The sequence below is a fragment of the Sapajus apella genome, unplaced genomic scaffold (assembly GCF_009761245.1).
Source record: "Sapajus apella isolate SASKATOON/1434 unplaced genomic scaffold, GSC_monkey_1.0 scaffold51, whole genome shotgun sequence".
In the NCBI taxonomy this organism is placed as follows: domain Eukaryota; kingdom Metazoa; phylum Chordata; class Mammalia; order Primates; family Cebidae; genus Sapajus; species Sapajus apella.
The window spans coordinates 8,170,757-8,187,005 of NW_022436991.1; the positions used below are offsets into that span (position 1 = coordinate 8,170,757).

The 16,249-nt window shown below is 42.0% G+C and overlaps 1 protein-coding gene across 1 annotated transcript; it reads left to right on the top strand.

The window, feature by feature from the left end:
• Nucleotides 1–355: 355 nt before the first annotated feature.
• ANKS4B (ankyrin repeat and sterile alpha motif domain containing 4B) lies at nucleotides 356–15,914 on the top strand. Its single transcript, XM_032242894.1, has 2 exons — nucleotides 356–661; nucleotides 14,585–15,914. The coding sequence occupies exons 1-2, from the start codon at nucleotides 498–500 to the stop codon at nucleotides 15,672–15,674; spliced, it is 1,254 nt and encodes a 417-aa protein (XP_032098785.1). The 5' UTR covers nucleotides 356–497; the 3' UTR covers nucleotides 15,675–15,914.
• The last annotated feature ends 335 nt before the right edge of the window (nucleotides 15,915–16,249 follow it).

Genomic DNA, 16,249 nt, shown 5'->3' on the forward strand with positions numbered 1-16,249 from the left:
GAGGGATCTTTGAGGGTTGATGGAAATTATGATAATGGGTATGCAACTCTATAAATGTCCTAAAAATCATTGAATTGAATTGTATACATAAAACGGGTGAATTTAGTGGTATACCTCAATAAAGCTGTTATTTTTGGAAATAAAAACAGTGAACTAGACTAGCTCTGCATTTTTAAAAGAAATTTCTTACATTCTGTGCCTAGATGACCAGTATCACACTCAAGAAACTAATGGACATAGAAAAATTAAGTGTGCCTCAAAACACTCATGATGAATACAGCAGTCTTCAGTAGTCAACGTCATGGCCATTTCAGAGAGAAAAGGTCCAAGTTCAGTGCCTCGAACCTTGTTGCCTTCCATGAAAGGAAGCTGGAATGAGCTTTGCCCCAGTGACACTCTTCCTTGTCACTGATTAACTAGCTCTGTAGGAAGGTTGCTCTGCCAACACCCTGCTCTGCCTGGAGAGACATCTGGCCAAGTTCTGGTGAGCAGAAAAAATGTCTACTCGTTACCACCAAGCTGCTAGTGATAGTTACCTGGAACTTCTAAAAGAGGCTACCAAGCGAGATCTAAATCTTTCCGATGAAGATGGCATGACTCCCGCTCTCTTAGCAGCCTACCATGGGAACTTGGAAGCCCTAGAGATAATCTGCAGTAGAGGGTAAGTTCAACCCGATGGTTTCAGTTGGAAACAGTGTTCATGGTAGCTTTTTGCAGACAGCAGCAAGAGGCAGGGATGTCAGTACAAATACTTTATCCTCCTCCTAGATTATCTAAATGATTGGCTTTTTAGAGAAAGAGAGAAAACTAATACCCGGAGAGGCTCCCGTTTCTCACTGAGGACTGGCACTATGGGAGTGGCTCATCCCTTAGTCACAATCAGAGGAGAGATTCTGAACTGTAAGGCATTATCTGTGTGGAGAAGAGGGGAGATATTTGAATTCTATGCCTTTAAAAATGGTTTTCATGAAATTTAAATAGTTTACTCTTTTAAAAGAGGCCACTGTTTTACTTGGTTTTAAGTTGTCAAATTTGGTTGGAACAAATGACATGTTTTTAGTTTATTTTTTCATCTATGCCATTAAAAGTCCAGTCTTTTATTAACCTTCAATCCCAGTACAAGCACATGATTTATTTTTTTTGTTTTGTTTTTGACACACAGTCTGGCTCTTTTGAATGGAGTTGCTGGCTCTACAAGGAATCTTTAGCCTACCTTGACTCTGTTACTTCTTTGGCCAGTGGGGAGAGAGAGAGAGAGAGAGAGAGAGAGAGAGAGAGAGAGAGAGACACACACACACACACACACACACACACACACACACACACACACCCCTCTGCCCAGATTTTAATGAAGTAAGCTAGCTCTTCTGCTTGTTCTGCCTATTATCAGAGGGCTACATTGTGCTGGCAACTGCGACTCAAGAAGAAAAAGGAAAGAAAAAAGGACAAACAAAGGAGCCAAGTGAATCCAATTTAATACCCATTTATTCAGTATCTGTTATGCGCCAGCCATTTTGCTAGCCACTGGCACACTGTGATCAGAAAGACAGCCACAATCCCTGTCATGGTGATCAGATTTGAGAGGGGAAGACAAGACATCTATGGGGTGTGTGTGTGTGTGTTTGCTTTGAGACAGGGTCTTACTCTGTCGCCCAGGCTGGAGTGCAATGTTGTGATCATAGCTCACTGCAGCCTTGAGCCCCAGGCTCAAGTGATCCTCCCACCTGATCCTACCGAGTAGCTGGGACTAGAGGTGTGCACCACCATGCCCAGCACTTTTTATATTTTTTGTAGTGATGGGGTTTTCCCATGTTGCCCAGGATGGTCTTGAACTTATGAGCTCAAGTGATCTGACAGCCTTGGCCTCTAAAAGTGCTGGGATTACATATGTGAGCCACTGTGCCTGGCTTATCTGTGATGTTTGTTACAAAAGGGGAAATAGAGGGAACTAAATAACATAGGCATCTATCCCAATCTTAGGGGTGAGGGAAGCCTTCCCTAAGGGAAAATCATTTAAGCTGGGATTAGGAAAATGAGAACAAGTTGGCCAGATGAAAGAGTGTTTTCCCTTAGACAGAACACTACATTCTGAGAAGTAGAGAAGCTGAATATGGCTGGATGTGGCTCAAGTAGGAGTGGGGACGGGGCAAGTTCCCAAGAGATAGGACCAGATCACAAAGAGCCTTGTCAACTCTGGTAAGGACTTTATCCTAAGGGTCCAGGAAGCCGCCAGAATAGATTTATGTTTACAAAACTCACTCAGGTAGATGGATAACGGTCAGAGAGAAGGTTTGGGGCTGTTTTCATGGTCGAGATGAGTTGGACTAGGATAGTGGCAGTGGGAATGGGAAAATGCGGTTCGCTTTGAGAGGCAGTTTGGTTGTAGAATCAATCATGATTGACTGGATGTGGGCAGATGAAGGAAAAGGAGGGTTAAGGACCCAGGATATGGATGTTGACACTCTGTATTAAAATAGGGGACATTTAGGAAGAGTCAGAAGAACTCGGGATTGGGAGAATTCCTGAGTGTAAGATTGAATGAGGAAGTGAGTGAAGCAGATCTTCCCGTCTCTGTTGCCTGATTTAAGACTTCCTTTCCTCAGACACATCGATCCCATCAGCCAGCCTTCTCCAGTCGTCTCACCTCTTCTCTTGCTCAGCCTAGGGTTCCCCAACGTTCTCCATCTACTGAAAGTTTACCTCCTTCCACAAACTGCAAGATGTCAGTTACTTTAAAATCAATGTATTAGTCTATTCTTGCACTGCTATAAGGAAATACCTACACTTGGGTAATTTGTAAAGAAAAGAGGTTTAATTGGCTCATAGTTCTGCAGGCTGCACAGGAAAATCATAGTGGCTTCTGCTTTGGGGGAGGCTTCAGGAAGCTTCTAATCATGGCAGAAGGAAAAGGCATATCTCACATGACAGGAGCAAGAGCTAGAGAGTGAGGCAGGGAGGTGCTAGAAAACAGATCTAATGAGAACTCACTCTCATGAGGACAGAACCAAGGGGGATTCCGGTCCTAAACATTCATGAGAAATTCACCACCATGATCCAACCACCTCCCACCCGTCCCTACTTCCAACATAGGGGATTACAATTTGATTTGAGATTTGTTCTCCACCAGATCTCACAGATCCAAACCATATCAATCAGTGAGTTTGTCCTCCTAGAGGAGGGTCTGGGGGTCTTCTCCGTCAGCAGAGAGCTCTTGTTCCATTTGAGGACCATTTTGAGTAGTAATGGTTAGGTGTTCTCTCTCTCTCCTTTGAAAGCCTGAAATATTCTGTCACAGTAAGTGTTCTGCCGATCTTTTATTTTTTATTTTTACTAGAGACAAGGTCTTGCTTTGTTGCCCAGGCTGGTCTCAAAGTCTTGAACTTAAATAATCCTCCTACCTTCGCCTCCCAAATTATTGAGATTATAGATGTGAGCCGCAGCACTCAGCCTTATTCTGCTAGTCTTTAATTACAAAAGTAACATGAGCTGAACCCAGAAAATTAAACCACACATATGCACACAAAATATGAAGAAAAAATGTCCTATAATGCCATGCTACTAGGATTGATATAGTTGTCTCTATATAAAACACAGTGTGTATAAATACATGTCAATATTCTTCTATAAATTTCAGGAACTTTGTAGGACTCTACTCAACAAATACATTTCTCAGCCAGCACCTCTCTTGGACACATAGTTTGTTTTCCCTGGTTTGAATAGTGCTATGATGACTATCCCTGTACATATCTTTGCTGATATTTTCTTTCTTTCTTTCTTTCTTTCTTTTCTTCTTTTTTTTTTTTTTTTTTTTGAGATGCAATTTTGCTCTTGTTGCCCAGGCTGGAGTGCAATGGTGCAATCTTGGCTTGCTGCAACCTCTGCCTCCTGTCTTAGCCTCCCAAGGAGCTTGGATCACAGGCATCTGCTACCACACTCAGCTGTTTTTTTTTTTTTTTTTTTGAGATGATGGAGTCTTGCCGTCACTTAGGCTGGAGTGTGGTGGCACGATCTCGGCTCATTGCAACGTCCACCTTCCGGGTTCAAGCAGTTCTCCTGCCTTAGCCTCCTGAGTAGCTGGGACTACAGGCATGTGCCACCATACCTAGCTAATGTTTGTATTTTTAGTAGAGATGGGGATTCACCATGTTGGCCAGGCTAGTCTCGAACTCATGACCTCAGATGTTCTGCCCGCCTCGGCCTTCCAAAGTGCTGGGATTACAGGGGCGAGCCACTGGGTACGGCCACATTTTCTTGAGAATAAATTCTCTAAAGTGAAATTTCTGGAGCAATTGGCATTTGTGTTAGTCCCTTTGTACTGCTATAACAGAATAACTTAGACTAGGTAATTTATAAAAACCAGAAATTTATTTCTTACAGTTCTGGCAGCTGGGACTTCCAAGATCAAGGCACCAGCAGGACTGGTGTCTGGTGAGAGCCCTGTCTCTGCTTCCAAGATGGTGCCTTGTTATTGGATCTTCTGGCTGTGTCCTCACATGGAGGAAGGGAAGGAAAGGGCAAAAAAAGGCAAATTCCCTGTGTCAAGACCTTTTATAAAGGTGCCTAACCCCATCATGAGGGCAGAGTCCTCATGACTCAATCACCTCCTAAAGGCCACACTGCTTAACACTGTTACACTGAGGATTAAGTTTCAACATGAATTATGGAGGGGACGCAAACATTCAAACCGTAGTAGCATGTGTGCAATTTAAAGACTTTCTGTGTGTGTAAATAGACATGTTGTCCTTCAGAAAGCGAGTTCCCATTTTGGCCAATATGATAGATCCAAAATGATAGATGAGGCTGGACGCAGTGGCTCATTCCTGTAATCCCAGTACTTTGGGAGACCAAGGCGAGGGGATCGCTTGAAACCAAGAGTTCAAGACCAGCCTGGCTAACATGGCGAAAACTCATCTTTATTAAAAATCCAAAATTAGCATGCTGTGGTCGTACACACCTGTAATCCCAGCTACTCAGGAGGCTGAGGCACAAATTGCTCCTGAATCCCTTGAACCCAGGTAGCAGAGGTTGCAGTGAGCCGAGATCAGGCCACCGCACTCCAGCCTGGGCAACAGAGCTAGACTCTGTCTCAAACAAAACAAAACAAAATGCTATATCAGTGTGGCTTTCGTGTTCTTTTCTTTGGTTACTAATGAGGTTGAAAATTCTTTTTATACTTGAATCGGCCATTTGAATGCCACTTCTGTGAACTGCGTGTTTATAACCTTATTCCACTTTTATATTGGGGTTTCAACATTTCTTTGATTTATTAAAATGCTTTTTAAAGTTAACAATGTCAACTCTTTGTCATATAGGTTACAACTATTTTACAATACACAATTTCTATTTTTGACAACAGGTATTTTAAATACAAATGTAAACATTATATATATTTAAGTATATATAAGTCTTCAATCTTTGTTGTGTGATTCTAACTTTGAGGCCATGCCTCGATATTGACTGATAATTTAGTGCTTTTTTTTAGTTTCTTTTTTATTTTAAAAACTTTATATATAATTTGTTTAAGATCTGAAATTATGATCTAACTGCATTCTCCAAGCGGCTACTCATTCGTTCCAATGCAAATAGTTGTTGTAATCTTTCTTTTTCTCCACTAATTTGACATGGTAACATAATTTCTTTCAATATGATATAAATATCCAGCTTCCTGTTGGCTTATATTAATATTTATTAAACACTGGCTATGGGTGCAAATATTCTTTTAACCTTGCTTTTCTTGTGAGAATTTTCATAGGTGATCTCTCTTTTAGACCATAGACAATCCTCGGAACCAATGTCAGGTCAAATTTCCAATTAGATTTAAGGAAACTGAAAAGGGAAGAAAATTACCATCTCACACCAATCAGAATGGCTATTATAACATCAAAAAATAACAGATGTTGGTGAGGTTGAGGAGAAAAGGGAACGCTTATACACTGTTGGTGGGAGTGTAAATTTGTTCAACCATTGTGGAAAGCAGTGTGACAATTCACCATGAGCTAAAAGCAGAACTATCCTTTGAGCCAGCAATCTCATTACTGGGTATATACCCAAAGGAATATAAATCATTCTATTGTAAGGACACATACATGGCTCGTGCCTGTAATTCCAACACTTGGGGATGCTGAGGCAGGTGGATCATTTGAGGTCAGGAGTTCAAGACCAGACTGATCAACATGTTGAAACTTCAACTCTACTAAAAGAAAAATGCAAAAACTTAACTGGGCATGGTGGCACACACCTGTAATTCCAGCTACTCAGGAGACTGAGGCACAAAAATTGCTTGAATCCACAAGAATGTTGCAGCGAGCCAAGATTGTGCCACTGCACTCCAGCCTGGGCAACAGAGTGAGACTCCATCTCAAAAAAAAAAAAAACAAAAAAACAAAACACTACCCACACAGTCACATGAATGTTCATTGGTTCATTGCAGCACTATTCACAATAGCAAAGACATGGAATCAGTCTAAATGTCCATCAATGACAGATTAAATAAAGAAAATGTGGTACGTACACACCCTGGAATAGTATGCAGTTGAAAAGGAATGAAATCACATCTTTTGTTGGAACATGGATGGAGATGGAGGTCATTATTCTTAGAAAACTAACACAGGAACAGAAAACCAAATACCACATATTCTCACTTATAAGTGGGAGCTAAATGATGAGAATACATTGGCTTAGTTCCTGGGTGACAAAATAATCTGTACAACAAAACCTTGCGACACCAGTTTACCTATACAACAGACCTGCACATGTAACCTCCCAAACCTGAAATTAAAAAAAAAGAAAATTAAAAATTGAATTTAGAAGCTAACCAACTGCTGAACTTCATTCCAGTCTAATGATTTCAGAATTTAATCTGTCATTACCTGATAGACAAATCCTATAGCAACCATTAATATAAAAACTCTGGCTTTGTTAGAAAACTATATTCCTTTCTGTCTTTTTAAAATTTAAAGATGGAAAGCAATCATTGCATGTATTTTTCTGCACTAGGAAGCATAATGGCCCAATTACAAAAAAAATTATTTTACTTTAAAGTGTATGAAATTTCTTGGTTTCATTTTTTAAAACAGAAACTAGACATTTTTCCCCAGATGATTCTTCTCCTCCTCTCCTTTCCTTTCCTTTCCTTTCCTTTCCTTTCCTTTCCTTTCCTTTCCTTTCCCTTCCCTTCCCTTCCCTTCCCTTCCCTTCCTCTTTCCTCTTTCCTCTTTCCTCTTTCCTCTTTCCTCTTTCCTCTTTCCTCTTTCCTCTTTCTTTCCTCTTTCTTTCCTCTTTCTTTCCTCTTTCTTTCCTCTTTCCTCTTTCCTCTTTCCTCTTTCCTCTTTCCTCTTTCCTCTTTCCTCTTTCCTCTCCTTCTTTTGAGATGGAGTCTCTCTCTCGTCACCCAGCCTGGGGTGGAATGGCAGGATCTTGGCTCACTGTAACCTCTTGGGTTCGAGTAATTCTCCTGCCTCAGCCTCCAGAACAGCTGGGACTACAGATACCTGCCACCATATCCAGCTAATTTTTGTAATTTTCATAGAGACTGGGTTTCACCATGTTGGCCAGGCTGATCCGAATTTTTTTTTTTTTTTTTTGAGACGGAGTCTTGCTCTGTAGGCCAGGCTGGAGTGCAGTGGCATGATCTTGGCTCACTGTAACCTCTGCTCCTGGGTCCCGGTTCAAGCAATTTATTTATTTATTTATTTTTTAAGACAGAGTCTTGCTCTGTCACCCAGGCTGGCATGCACTGGCACAATTCCAGCCTAGAATGACAGGTTATCACCATTCTCCCTAGTTACCACCATTCTACTTTCTGCTTCTAGACTTTTTTAGATTCCACATATAAGTGAGATCAGGTGGTATTCTTCTTTCTATGCCTGTCTTTTTTCACTTAACATACTGTCCTCTAGCCTCATCTGTGTTGCTGAAAATGGCAGGATTTCTTTGTTTCTTGAGACTGGGTAGTATTCCATTGTGTGGAGCCACTACATTTTATTTATCCGTTCTTCCACTAATGGACACAGGTTGATGCCGTAATATATGTAATCAGTTGACTATTCATGATGCTTAATTTGAATCCAGTCTTTTTTCTGTTACAAGTAAGGTTGGGAGGAACATTCTTGTTCATTCATCTTTGCACAAAGGTCTGTTATTTCTTTCCTTAGGACAGATTCCTAAAGGTAGAATTGTAGATTCGAAAGGGTGCCTCATTTTAAAGGCTTTTTGTATGTGTTGTGCCAGGAAATTTGAACCCCTTTCTGCTTCTTCCAGCAGTATTTCTTTCCCCACACTCCTGCCAAAACTAAGTATTACTGTTCTTTTTAATCGTTGCTTATCTGATTGGCAAATGGCAGAGTATTGTTTTAATTTGCATTTCTTTGATTATTAGTGAATCCAAATATTTCTTTTCATGCAGAAAAAACATTTTTGAAAGAATAGTTGTTTTCTGGGAACGTCATAAAAAATCAACTTCAGGAGGAGAAATTGGAGTGGAACAGATGCTCAGGGTAATTTAAGCAAATTGCCTACTTAGTGACAATAGTGCTAAGCCAGCTTTAAAATTTATTGCCCAAATGCACTCATCTACCAAAAACCAAGGGAAAAAATGGATTATTTTAAAATCTCTTTGGTGAGTTTCTGTTTTGGGAGAAAAAGGGGAAATAGAAAAAACGCTTAGCTCAAGAAAACTACAGGGCATCAATGCTGACCTCAGATTATCAAACAAGGGAGACCAGCTTGTGACCTGGGCAGGTATATGCAATGGTTCTATCAAGGATTGTGAACAATGACAAGTATGGAGTTTAGAAGGACTCCATGCAACTTGTCTGTAGAAAATATTTTCATTTAAATCATATATCAGTTTGGAAATGTATCTGTAAATAGAAGTTTTGCAAGTTGAAATCACTTAAAGCCACTAGGAAAACCCACAAATTGTCTTACTGACGGTGTCATCTGGAATTTTGCATTTGAAATTTTCTCAGAAGAAGACCCACATTTGGGGTCACCTCAGGTTTACTGTTTTTCCTTCTGTTTTGAAGGCATCATTTAAGATTCAGTGAAATGGGTGCAGCCATAAAAAAAGAATGAGATCATGTCCTTTGCAGGGCCATGGATGAAGCTGGAAGCCGTCATTCTCAGCAAACTAACACGGGAACAGAAAACCAAACAACCAAACACTGCATGTTCTCACTCACAAGTGGGAGTTGAACAAGGAGAACACATGGACACAGGAAGGAGAACATCACACACCGGGGCCTGTCAGGGAGTGGGGGGCAAAGGGAGGAAGAGCATTAGGACAAATACCTAATGCATGAAGGGCTTAAAACCTGGATGATAGGTTGACAGGTGCAGCAAACCACCATGGCACATGTATACCTATGTTACAAACCTGTACATTCTGCACCTGTATCCTAGAACTTAAAGCAAAATTTTAAAAAAAAAAAAGTCAATGAAATGGGAAAATGCCGTCACTCTATGGTCTTAAACATCTACATTTATCCCAGACATCTTAGCACCCTTCTGCATTCCTACTGCAGCTCATTCCTCTCAATAATTTTGTTTTCAACTTATCCAATTCAAGGATAACTTCAGGCATCTTTAATCAGTATGTTTCTGTTTATAGTAACATCTTAAGTAACGACGTCTTAGTAACATCGTGTTTTACAATCCCTCTTTGATATCTAGGATACTTAAGGAGTCTTTTGCCTCTAGTGCTTATTTAAAATAAAAAGTGAAACCACATGTTTGGAGGTGAGGCACTGCAGTCCCATAAGATGCGGGTCTGTGCCAAGGTTGAAGGGTCTCCTTTCATCCCTAACAATCAAATCAGGCTGACTGACCAGAACCTTCTGGAAAGTGGCTTCCCAGCAAAACTGTGTTACTTAATATTTGCTTTCCTTAGATTCAATTTCATTTTCCGCTCTTTTCCCTTACCCTCAACTCCCTGCACTCTGGTCACGCTGATCTATACTCCTGGTTCCCCGAATATGCCTTGTAATATCAGCCATCTGTGCCTCTGCTCACACTGTTCTCTCTGCTCAGAAGGAGGTTACCGGTTGCCAGCTTATGGGCTGGAGCTGGTCCACAAATGTGTTTTATTTGGACTTTACTATATTTTTCTTTTAAATTTGAGCCAACACTTGAAAATCACAAAATTTCACATGAAATTCTGGATTTGTGGCTTCATTTGAAAAAATAGGAGCTCTGGCAATATCATTTCTGCTTTTACCCAAGGTAGCTGAGCTGTGGCTGTCCTTTCTAGATGGGGTATGTATTCAACTGTGACTTTGTTCAAAGAACAAACTTGACCCCATTCAGTCACTTACATGACTTGGGTGGCTTCTTTGGATTGGGGTCAAGACTTCTGCTGGGACATGTGGATGACACAAAGGTGAAAGAGACACAGGCTTTGCCCCCTGGGGCATATTACGCAACTAAGGAGACAGAGCATAAATATTTGTCAAATTCAGACTATAAGTGATTGATTTTTATTTTTATGTTTTTGAGATGGAGTCTCTTTCTGTCACCCACGCTGGAGTGCAGTGGCACAATCTCAGCTCACTGCAACCTCCACCTCCCAGGCTCAAGCCATTCTCCTGCCTCAGCCTCCTGAGTAGCTGGGACTACAGGGCCACACCACCATGCCCAGCTAATTTTTGTATTTTTGGTAGAGATGGGGTTTCACCATGTCGAACAGGCTGGTCTCAAACTCCTGACCTCAGGTGATCCACTGGCCTCAGCCTCCCAAAGTGCTGATGCCGGCTCACCTGGCCTATAAGTGATTTTAAAAACCCACAACAGTCACTGCGCTCCAGGAATTTACTAGTTGAATATGAGAAAAAATAAATACATGAAATTAAGGCTTGTATGTTTGAAAGCAAGAGGATGGATAATAAGCAAGTTTTATTCAATATTTACTATGTGCCAAGCAGTTTTCTCATGCTTTATGTAGATTAACTTATTTAATTCACATAACTGTATGAATAGGTGATAGTATTATCTTCAATTTACAGATGAGGAAACCAAGTCCTAGAAAAGTTAAGCTTTAGGCTGTGTAGCTGGTAAAACGGGCTTTTCCTGTGTTTTCTAGGATGTATTATGTGGGAAACACATGACTTGGAGACCAGCCTGATCCAAAGCATGTTGCCTATCACCCTTGGCTGAGTCTTGTTTTGATTCTTGCCTGCCTTCTCTAAGAGGGAGATTGTGATGGTTGACGGCAAAGAATGTGAAAGTGCTTCTTTGTAACAAGCATCAAAGAGCCAGGGATTCGCATGGAGCAACTACAAATCTGATTTATCAAAGTATAGGACACTGGTTGGATCATGTAAACCTTGCTGAAGTTCTTTTCAATCTGTAGTGAGCCTACAAATCACCTGTGGATCTTGCTAAAGTGTAGATTCTGATTCAGTAAGTCTGGCTTGGGATTCTTCTGTACTTCGAACAAACTCACAGGTGATGATTCTGCTGCTGGTCTGGAGACCAAACTTTGAGAAACCAGGAACTAGTAGAAGGGTCATGGTGCACTAACAGGTCATTTGGAAGGGTGTTGATCTTCCCTTCTGTATCTGTCCTCTACTTCCTGGGAATGTTACGAGGACTTCTTAGACTCACTGTCCTCTTTCCATGGGGCCAGCCTGGCCAGAGTCTAATGAGATTCTGATTTTGGAGTCTAGAGCAAAGGAAGGACCCCTTAATATCGGTATTATCAGAGTTCTCAGCACTGGAGTGTGGCTCTGGCCATCGTTACAAAGAGTTACTCAATATGAACAGACACTTGTCAAAAGAAGACATTTATGCAGCCAACAAACATGAAAAAAAGCTTATCATCACTGGTCATTAGAGAAATGCAAATCAAAACCACATTGAGATACCATCTCACGCCAGTTAGAATGGCGATCAAACAATCAGAAGATAACAGATGCTGGAGAGAATGTGGAGAAACAGGAACGCTTTTCACTGTTGGTGGGAGTGTAAATTAGTTCAGCCATTGTGGAAGACAGTGTGGCAGTTCCCCAAGGATCTAGAAATAGAAATACCATTTGACCCAGCAATCTCATTACTGGGTCTATACCCAAAGGATTATAAATCATTTATTATGTAAACACATGCACACACATGTTCATTGTGCCACTGTTCACAACAGCAAAGACTTAGAACCAACCCAAATGCTCGTCAATGATAGACTAAATAAAGAAAATGTGGCACATACACACCATGGAATACTATGTAGCCATAAAAAAGGATTAGTTCATGTCCTTTGCAGGAACATGGATGAAGTTGGAAACCATCATTCTCAGCCAACTGACACAAGAACAGAAAACCAAACACCACGTGTTTTCACTTATAAGTGAGTGTTGAACAATGAGAACACATGGACACAGGGAGGGGAACATTACACACTGGGGCCTCTCAGAGAATGGGGGGCTAAGGGAGGGACAGCATTAGGAGAAATACCTAATGTAGATGATGGGTTGATGGGTGTAGCAAACCACCGTGGCATGTGTATACCTATGTAACCTGCATGTTCTGAACATGTGCCCCAGAACTTAAAGTATAAAAATTTTAAAAAAGTTACTCAACTTTTCATCTGTGCATGTTTATAACCCAAGTCTTCATAGAAGAGGAGGGTTTGCTGCCTTAGGCAGGACTCCAGTAGGTTTTCATTCATTCCACCAGTACTGAAGCACCTACTGTGTCCCTGTTCTGTGCCAGGCATTGGCTCTCTGACCTTAATCTGATAGTATCCCCAATTCCACCATAAACTCTTGTAGGACACACTTATATGAACCTGCAGTCAGGTTCAGAAGTAAGTTGAGGAATAAATAGAAATGTAATACCCTTTTCGTGAATAATGTTTATAACACACTATTTGCTACCTCCCCAACATCCATTTCTTTCTTCTTTCCTGCTGATGGGGTCTGAGTTTGGTTCAGTTATTTATTTCCTCACATGTGACTCAACTCAGGAGGGTAGCAGTGGCATGCTGGAACCAGCTTCTCAGGAGTTATTGCTAAATATTAGAAGGTTTGACAGTTAAGCATAGCCATTCTTTTTTACTTTGTATTTATTTTTATTAAAAAAGTTTTTAATGGAGACAGGTCTTGTTTCCCAGGCTGGTTTTCAACTCCTAGGCTCAAACAAAACTCTCACCTCAGCCTGCCAGTGCTGGGATTACAGGCATGAGCCACTGAGCCTAGATTTTTTTTTTTTTTTAAAGACAGGGTCTTGTTGTGTTGCCCAGGCTGTAGTACAGTGATGCCATAATAGCTTAATGTAGCCTTGAGCTCCTGAGAACATAGCCATTCTTAAAAATAAAATTACAGGCTGGGTGTGGTGGCTCACAACTGTAATCCCAGCACTTTGGGAGGCTGAGGCAGGTGGATTACTTGAGGTCAGGAGTTCCAGACAAGCCTGACCAACATGGTGAAATCCCATCTCTACTAAAAATACAAAAATTAGCTGGGTGCAGTAGCAGGGGCCTGTAATCCCAGGTACTCCAGAGGATGAGGCAGAAGAATTGCTTAAACCTGGGATGCGGAGGTTGCAGTGAGCTGAGATTATGCCATTGCACTCCAGCCTAGGTGACAGAGCAAGACTTTGTCTCAAAAAAAAAATTATGTAAACTTATAATTTACCAAATTATATTAAAAAGGTAACACAAAACTCTCACATCCTATTTTTAATACATTTCACCATTACCTATGCTCTTAAGATTATTCACGACAATGATATCTACATGGTGGAAATAACTGATAATGATATGCTGCTGTGTATCTCTTCCAAACTCTGTGTCCAGTGATGTCACATTAGTAGCTTGAAATTTGCAATGGTAGATATATTTACACCACAGAAATTGGCACATGCTATAGGATTTTGATTTTATTATTTCCTTGATGAGCCATTGAACAATCTATCCCTAGTTTCAGGGCAAAAGCTAATTGATCTAAGTTAAACACAATACTATATTTCCCTTCTTTTAGGCATGTGACCCAGTGCTGGCCAATGAGACAAGAAAGTTGTTTGGAGAATTTCTTAGAAATATTTTTTTTTTGCTTCTAAAAAGGAGATACAGCCAGGTGCAATGGCTTACACCTGTAATCCCAACACTTTGGGAGGCCAAGGCGAGTGGATGGCTTGAGTCCAGGAGTCTGCAACCAGCCTGGGCAACATGGCGAAACCCCGTCTCGCCAAACTTTAGCTAGGTGTGATGGTGCACGCCTGTAGTCTCAGCCACTTGGGAGGCTGAGTGGGGAGAATCACCTGAGCCTGGGAGGTCAAGGCTGCAATGAGCTGTGATCACACCATTCCACTCCAGCCTGGGTAACACAGTGAGAACCTATCTCAAAACAAAAGAGACAAACAAAAAGGAGGCACAGGGTGGAGATGGAGATGGGCTGTTTCTGGTCATGTGGTCTCAAGATGGGACGGCTGTAGGACAGCTGGACCTGCAGCCAGTGTCTTCTAACAAGAAGTCAGGATGAACATGTTTGCGTTAACATGCCTTTAGTTCTTTATTTTTGTTCTGATTTTTTTGGACCCATGATCAGAGAAAAAGAGTCCAACACATATTTTTTTTTTGTATTTTCTCTTCTAGAGGGGACCCTGATAGGTGTGACATCTGGGGAAACACTCCTTTACATTTTGCAGCCTCCAATGGCCATGCCTACTGCGTCTCATTCCTGGTCAACTTTGGTGCCAACATCTTTGCCCTGGATAATGATTTACAGACTCCACTGGAGGCTGCTGCCAGCAGGGAGCAGAATGAATGTGTTGCTCTCCTGGACAAGGCTGCCACTGCCCAGAACATCATGAACCCCAAGAAAGTTGCCAGGCTGAAGGAGCAGGCTCAGAAGAATGCCAGGAGGCAGATCAAAGAGTGTGAGAGGCTCCAGGAGAAGCACCAAAATAAGATGGCCCGTACCTACAGCAAGGAGGAATCTGGGACTCTCTCTTCTTCCAAGGGCACCTTCTCCAGGTTATCTCCTTCAAATGCTTCTGCTCCTGGCACATTCGGGTCACTATCTAAGGGTATCAAAGACACTTTCAAGATCAAATTCAAGAAGAACAAAGATACAGCAGAACAGGTGGGGAAGGAAGGCAGAAGTGGGCAGAGGAATGTGATGGAAGTGTTCAGAGAGGAAGAGGAAGACTCCTTCTCAGGGGACTTCAAAGAGAAGCTCCAGTTGTCGGCAGAGGAGGACAGCAGTGTGCACCACGAATCCATTCTCAATCGTCCAGGTCTAGGAAATATTGTTTTTAGAAGGAGCAGGATATCAAGTCCTGAAGACATCTCAGATAGCAAGACGGAGTTGGGTTTTAAACTGCCCAGTGAATTGCTTCAAAGACAAGGAGGAGCAGCAGCTGATGAGGACGCAGGTGATGAAGAGGGAGAGAAAAACGGCCTCAAAGATGATCTGCCATGGGATGAGGATGAAGTGGAGTGGGAGGAAGACGTGGTTGATGCCACGCCCCTGGAAGTGTTCTTGCTGTCTCAGCACCTGGAAGAATTCCTGCCTATCTTTATGAGAGAGCAGATTGATCTAGAAGCTCTGCTGCTCTGCTCTGATGAGGACCTTCAGAGCATACAAATGCAGCTGGGTCCCAGGAAGAAAGTTCTGAATGCTATCAACAGGAGGAAGCAGGCGCTACAACAGCCTGGGCAGCTGGTCGACACCAGCCTGTGATGCAGAGCCTTGGTGGACAGCATTGGAGTGATGCTGTGTCCCGCTGGTCGCACTCCTGGCAGCACCCCCTCTCTACCCAATTCCAGGTCACTGGGAATGGATTCTAGGGCATTCGAGATGCCTACCTGAGAGAGAGGCCCAAACTTCACTCTGGGAAGTAGACTATGCCCATCCAAATAAATCATGAGAAACTTGAGGAGACTTCATAACAAGAAGATGGCATTTCTCTGCAGTTATATACATATGTATAATTTTGGTTTTTTGAGTTGAGGGTCTTACTCTCTTACCCAGGCCGGGGTGCAATGGTATGATCATAGTTCACTGTATTCTCGACTTCCTGGGCTCAAGTGATCCTCCCACCTCAGCCTCCCAAGCAGCTGGGACTACAGGTGTGCACCCCCACACCTGGCTTCTTTTGCGTGTTTTAGTAGAGTTGGGGTCTTGCCACGTTGCCTAGGCTGGTCTCAAACCCCCGACCTCAAGCAATCCTCCCAAAACACTGGGATTACAGGCGTGAACCACTGTACCGAGCCTATCTTTTTAATACTTTTGAATAAAGAAAAGGTCATGTGCAT

What these genes read in the sequence shown, in the direction of transcription:
- ANKS4B (XM_032242894.1), top strand. Translation starts at nt 498, where the DNA reads ATGTCTACTCGTTACCACCAAGCTGCTAGTGATAGTTACCTGGAACTT. An exon ending in GAGATAATCTGCAGTAGAGG is followed by an intron (nt 662 to 14,584) that starts GTAAGTTCAACC and finishes TTTCTCTTCTAG; the next exon opens with AGGGGACCCTGATAGGTGTG.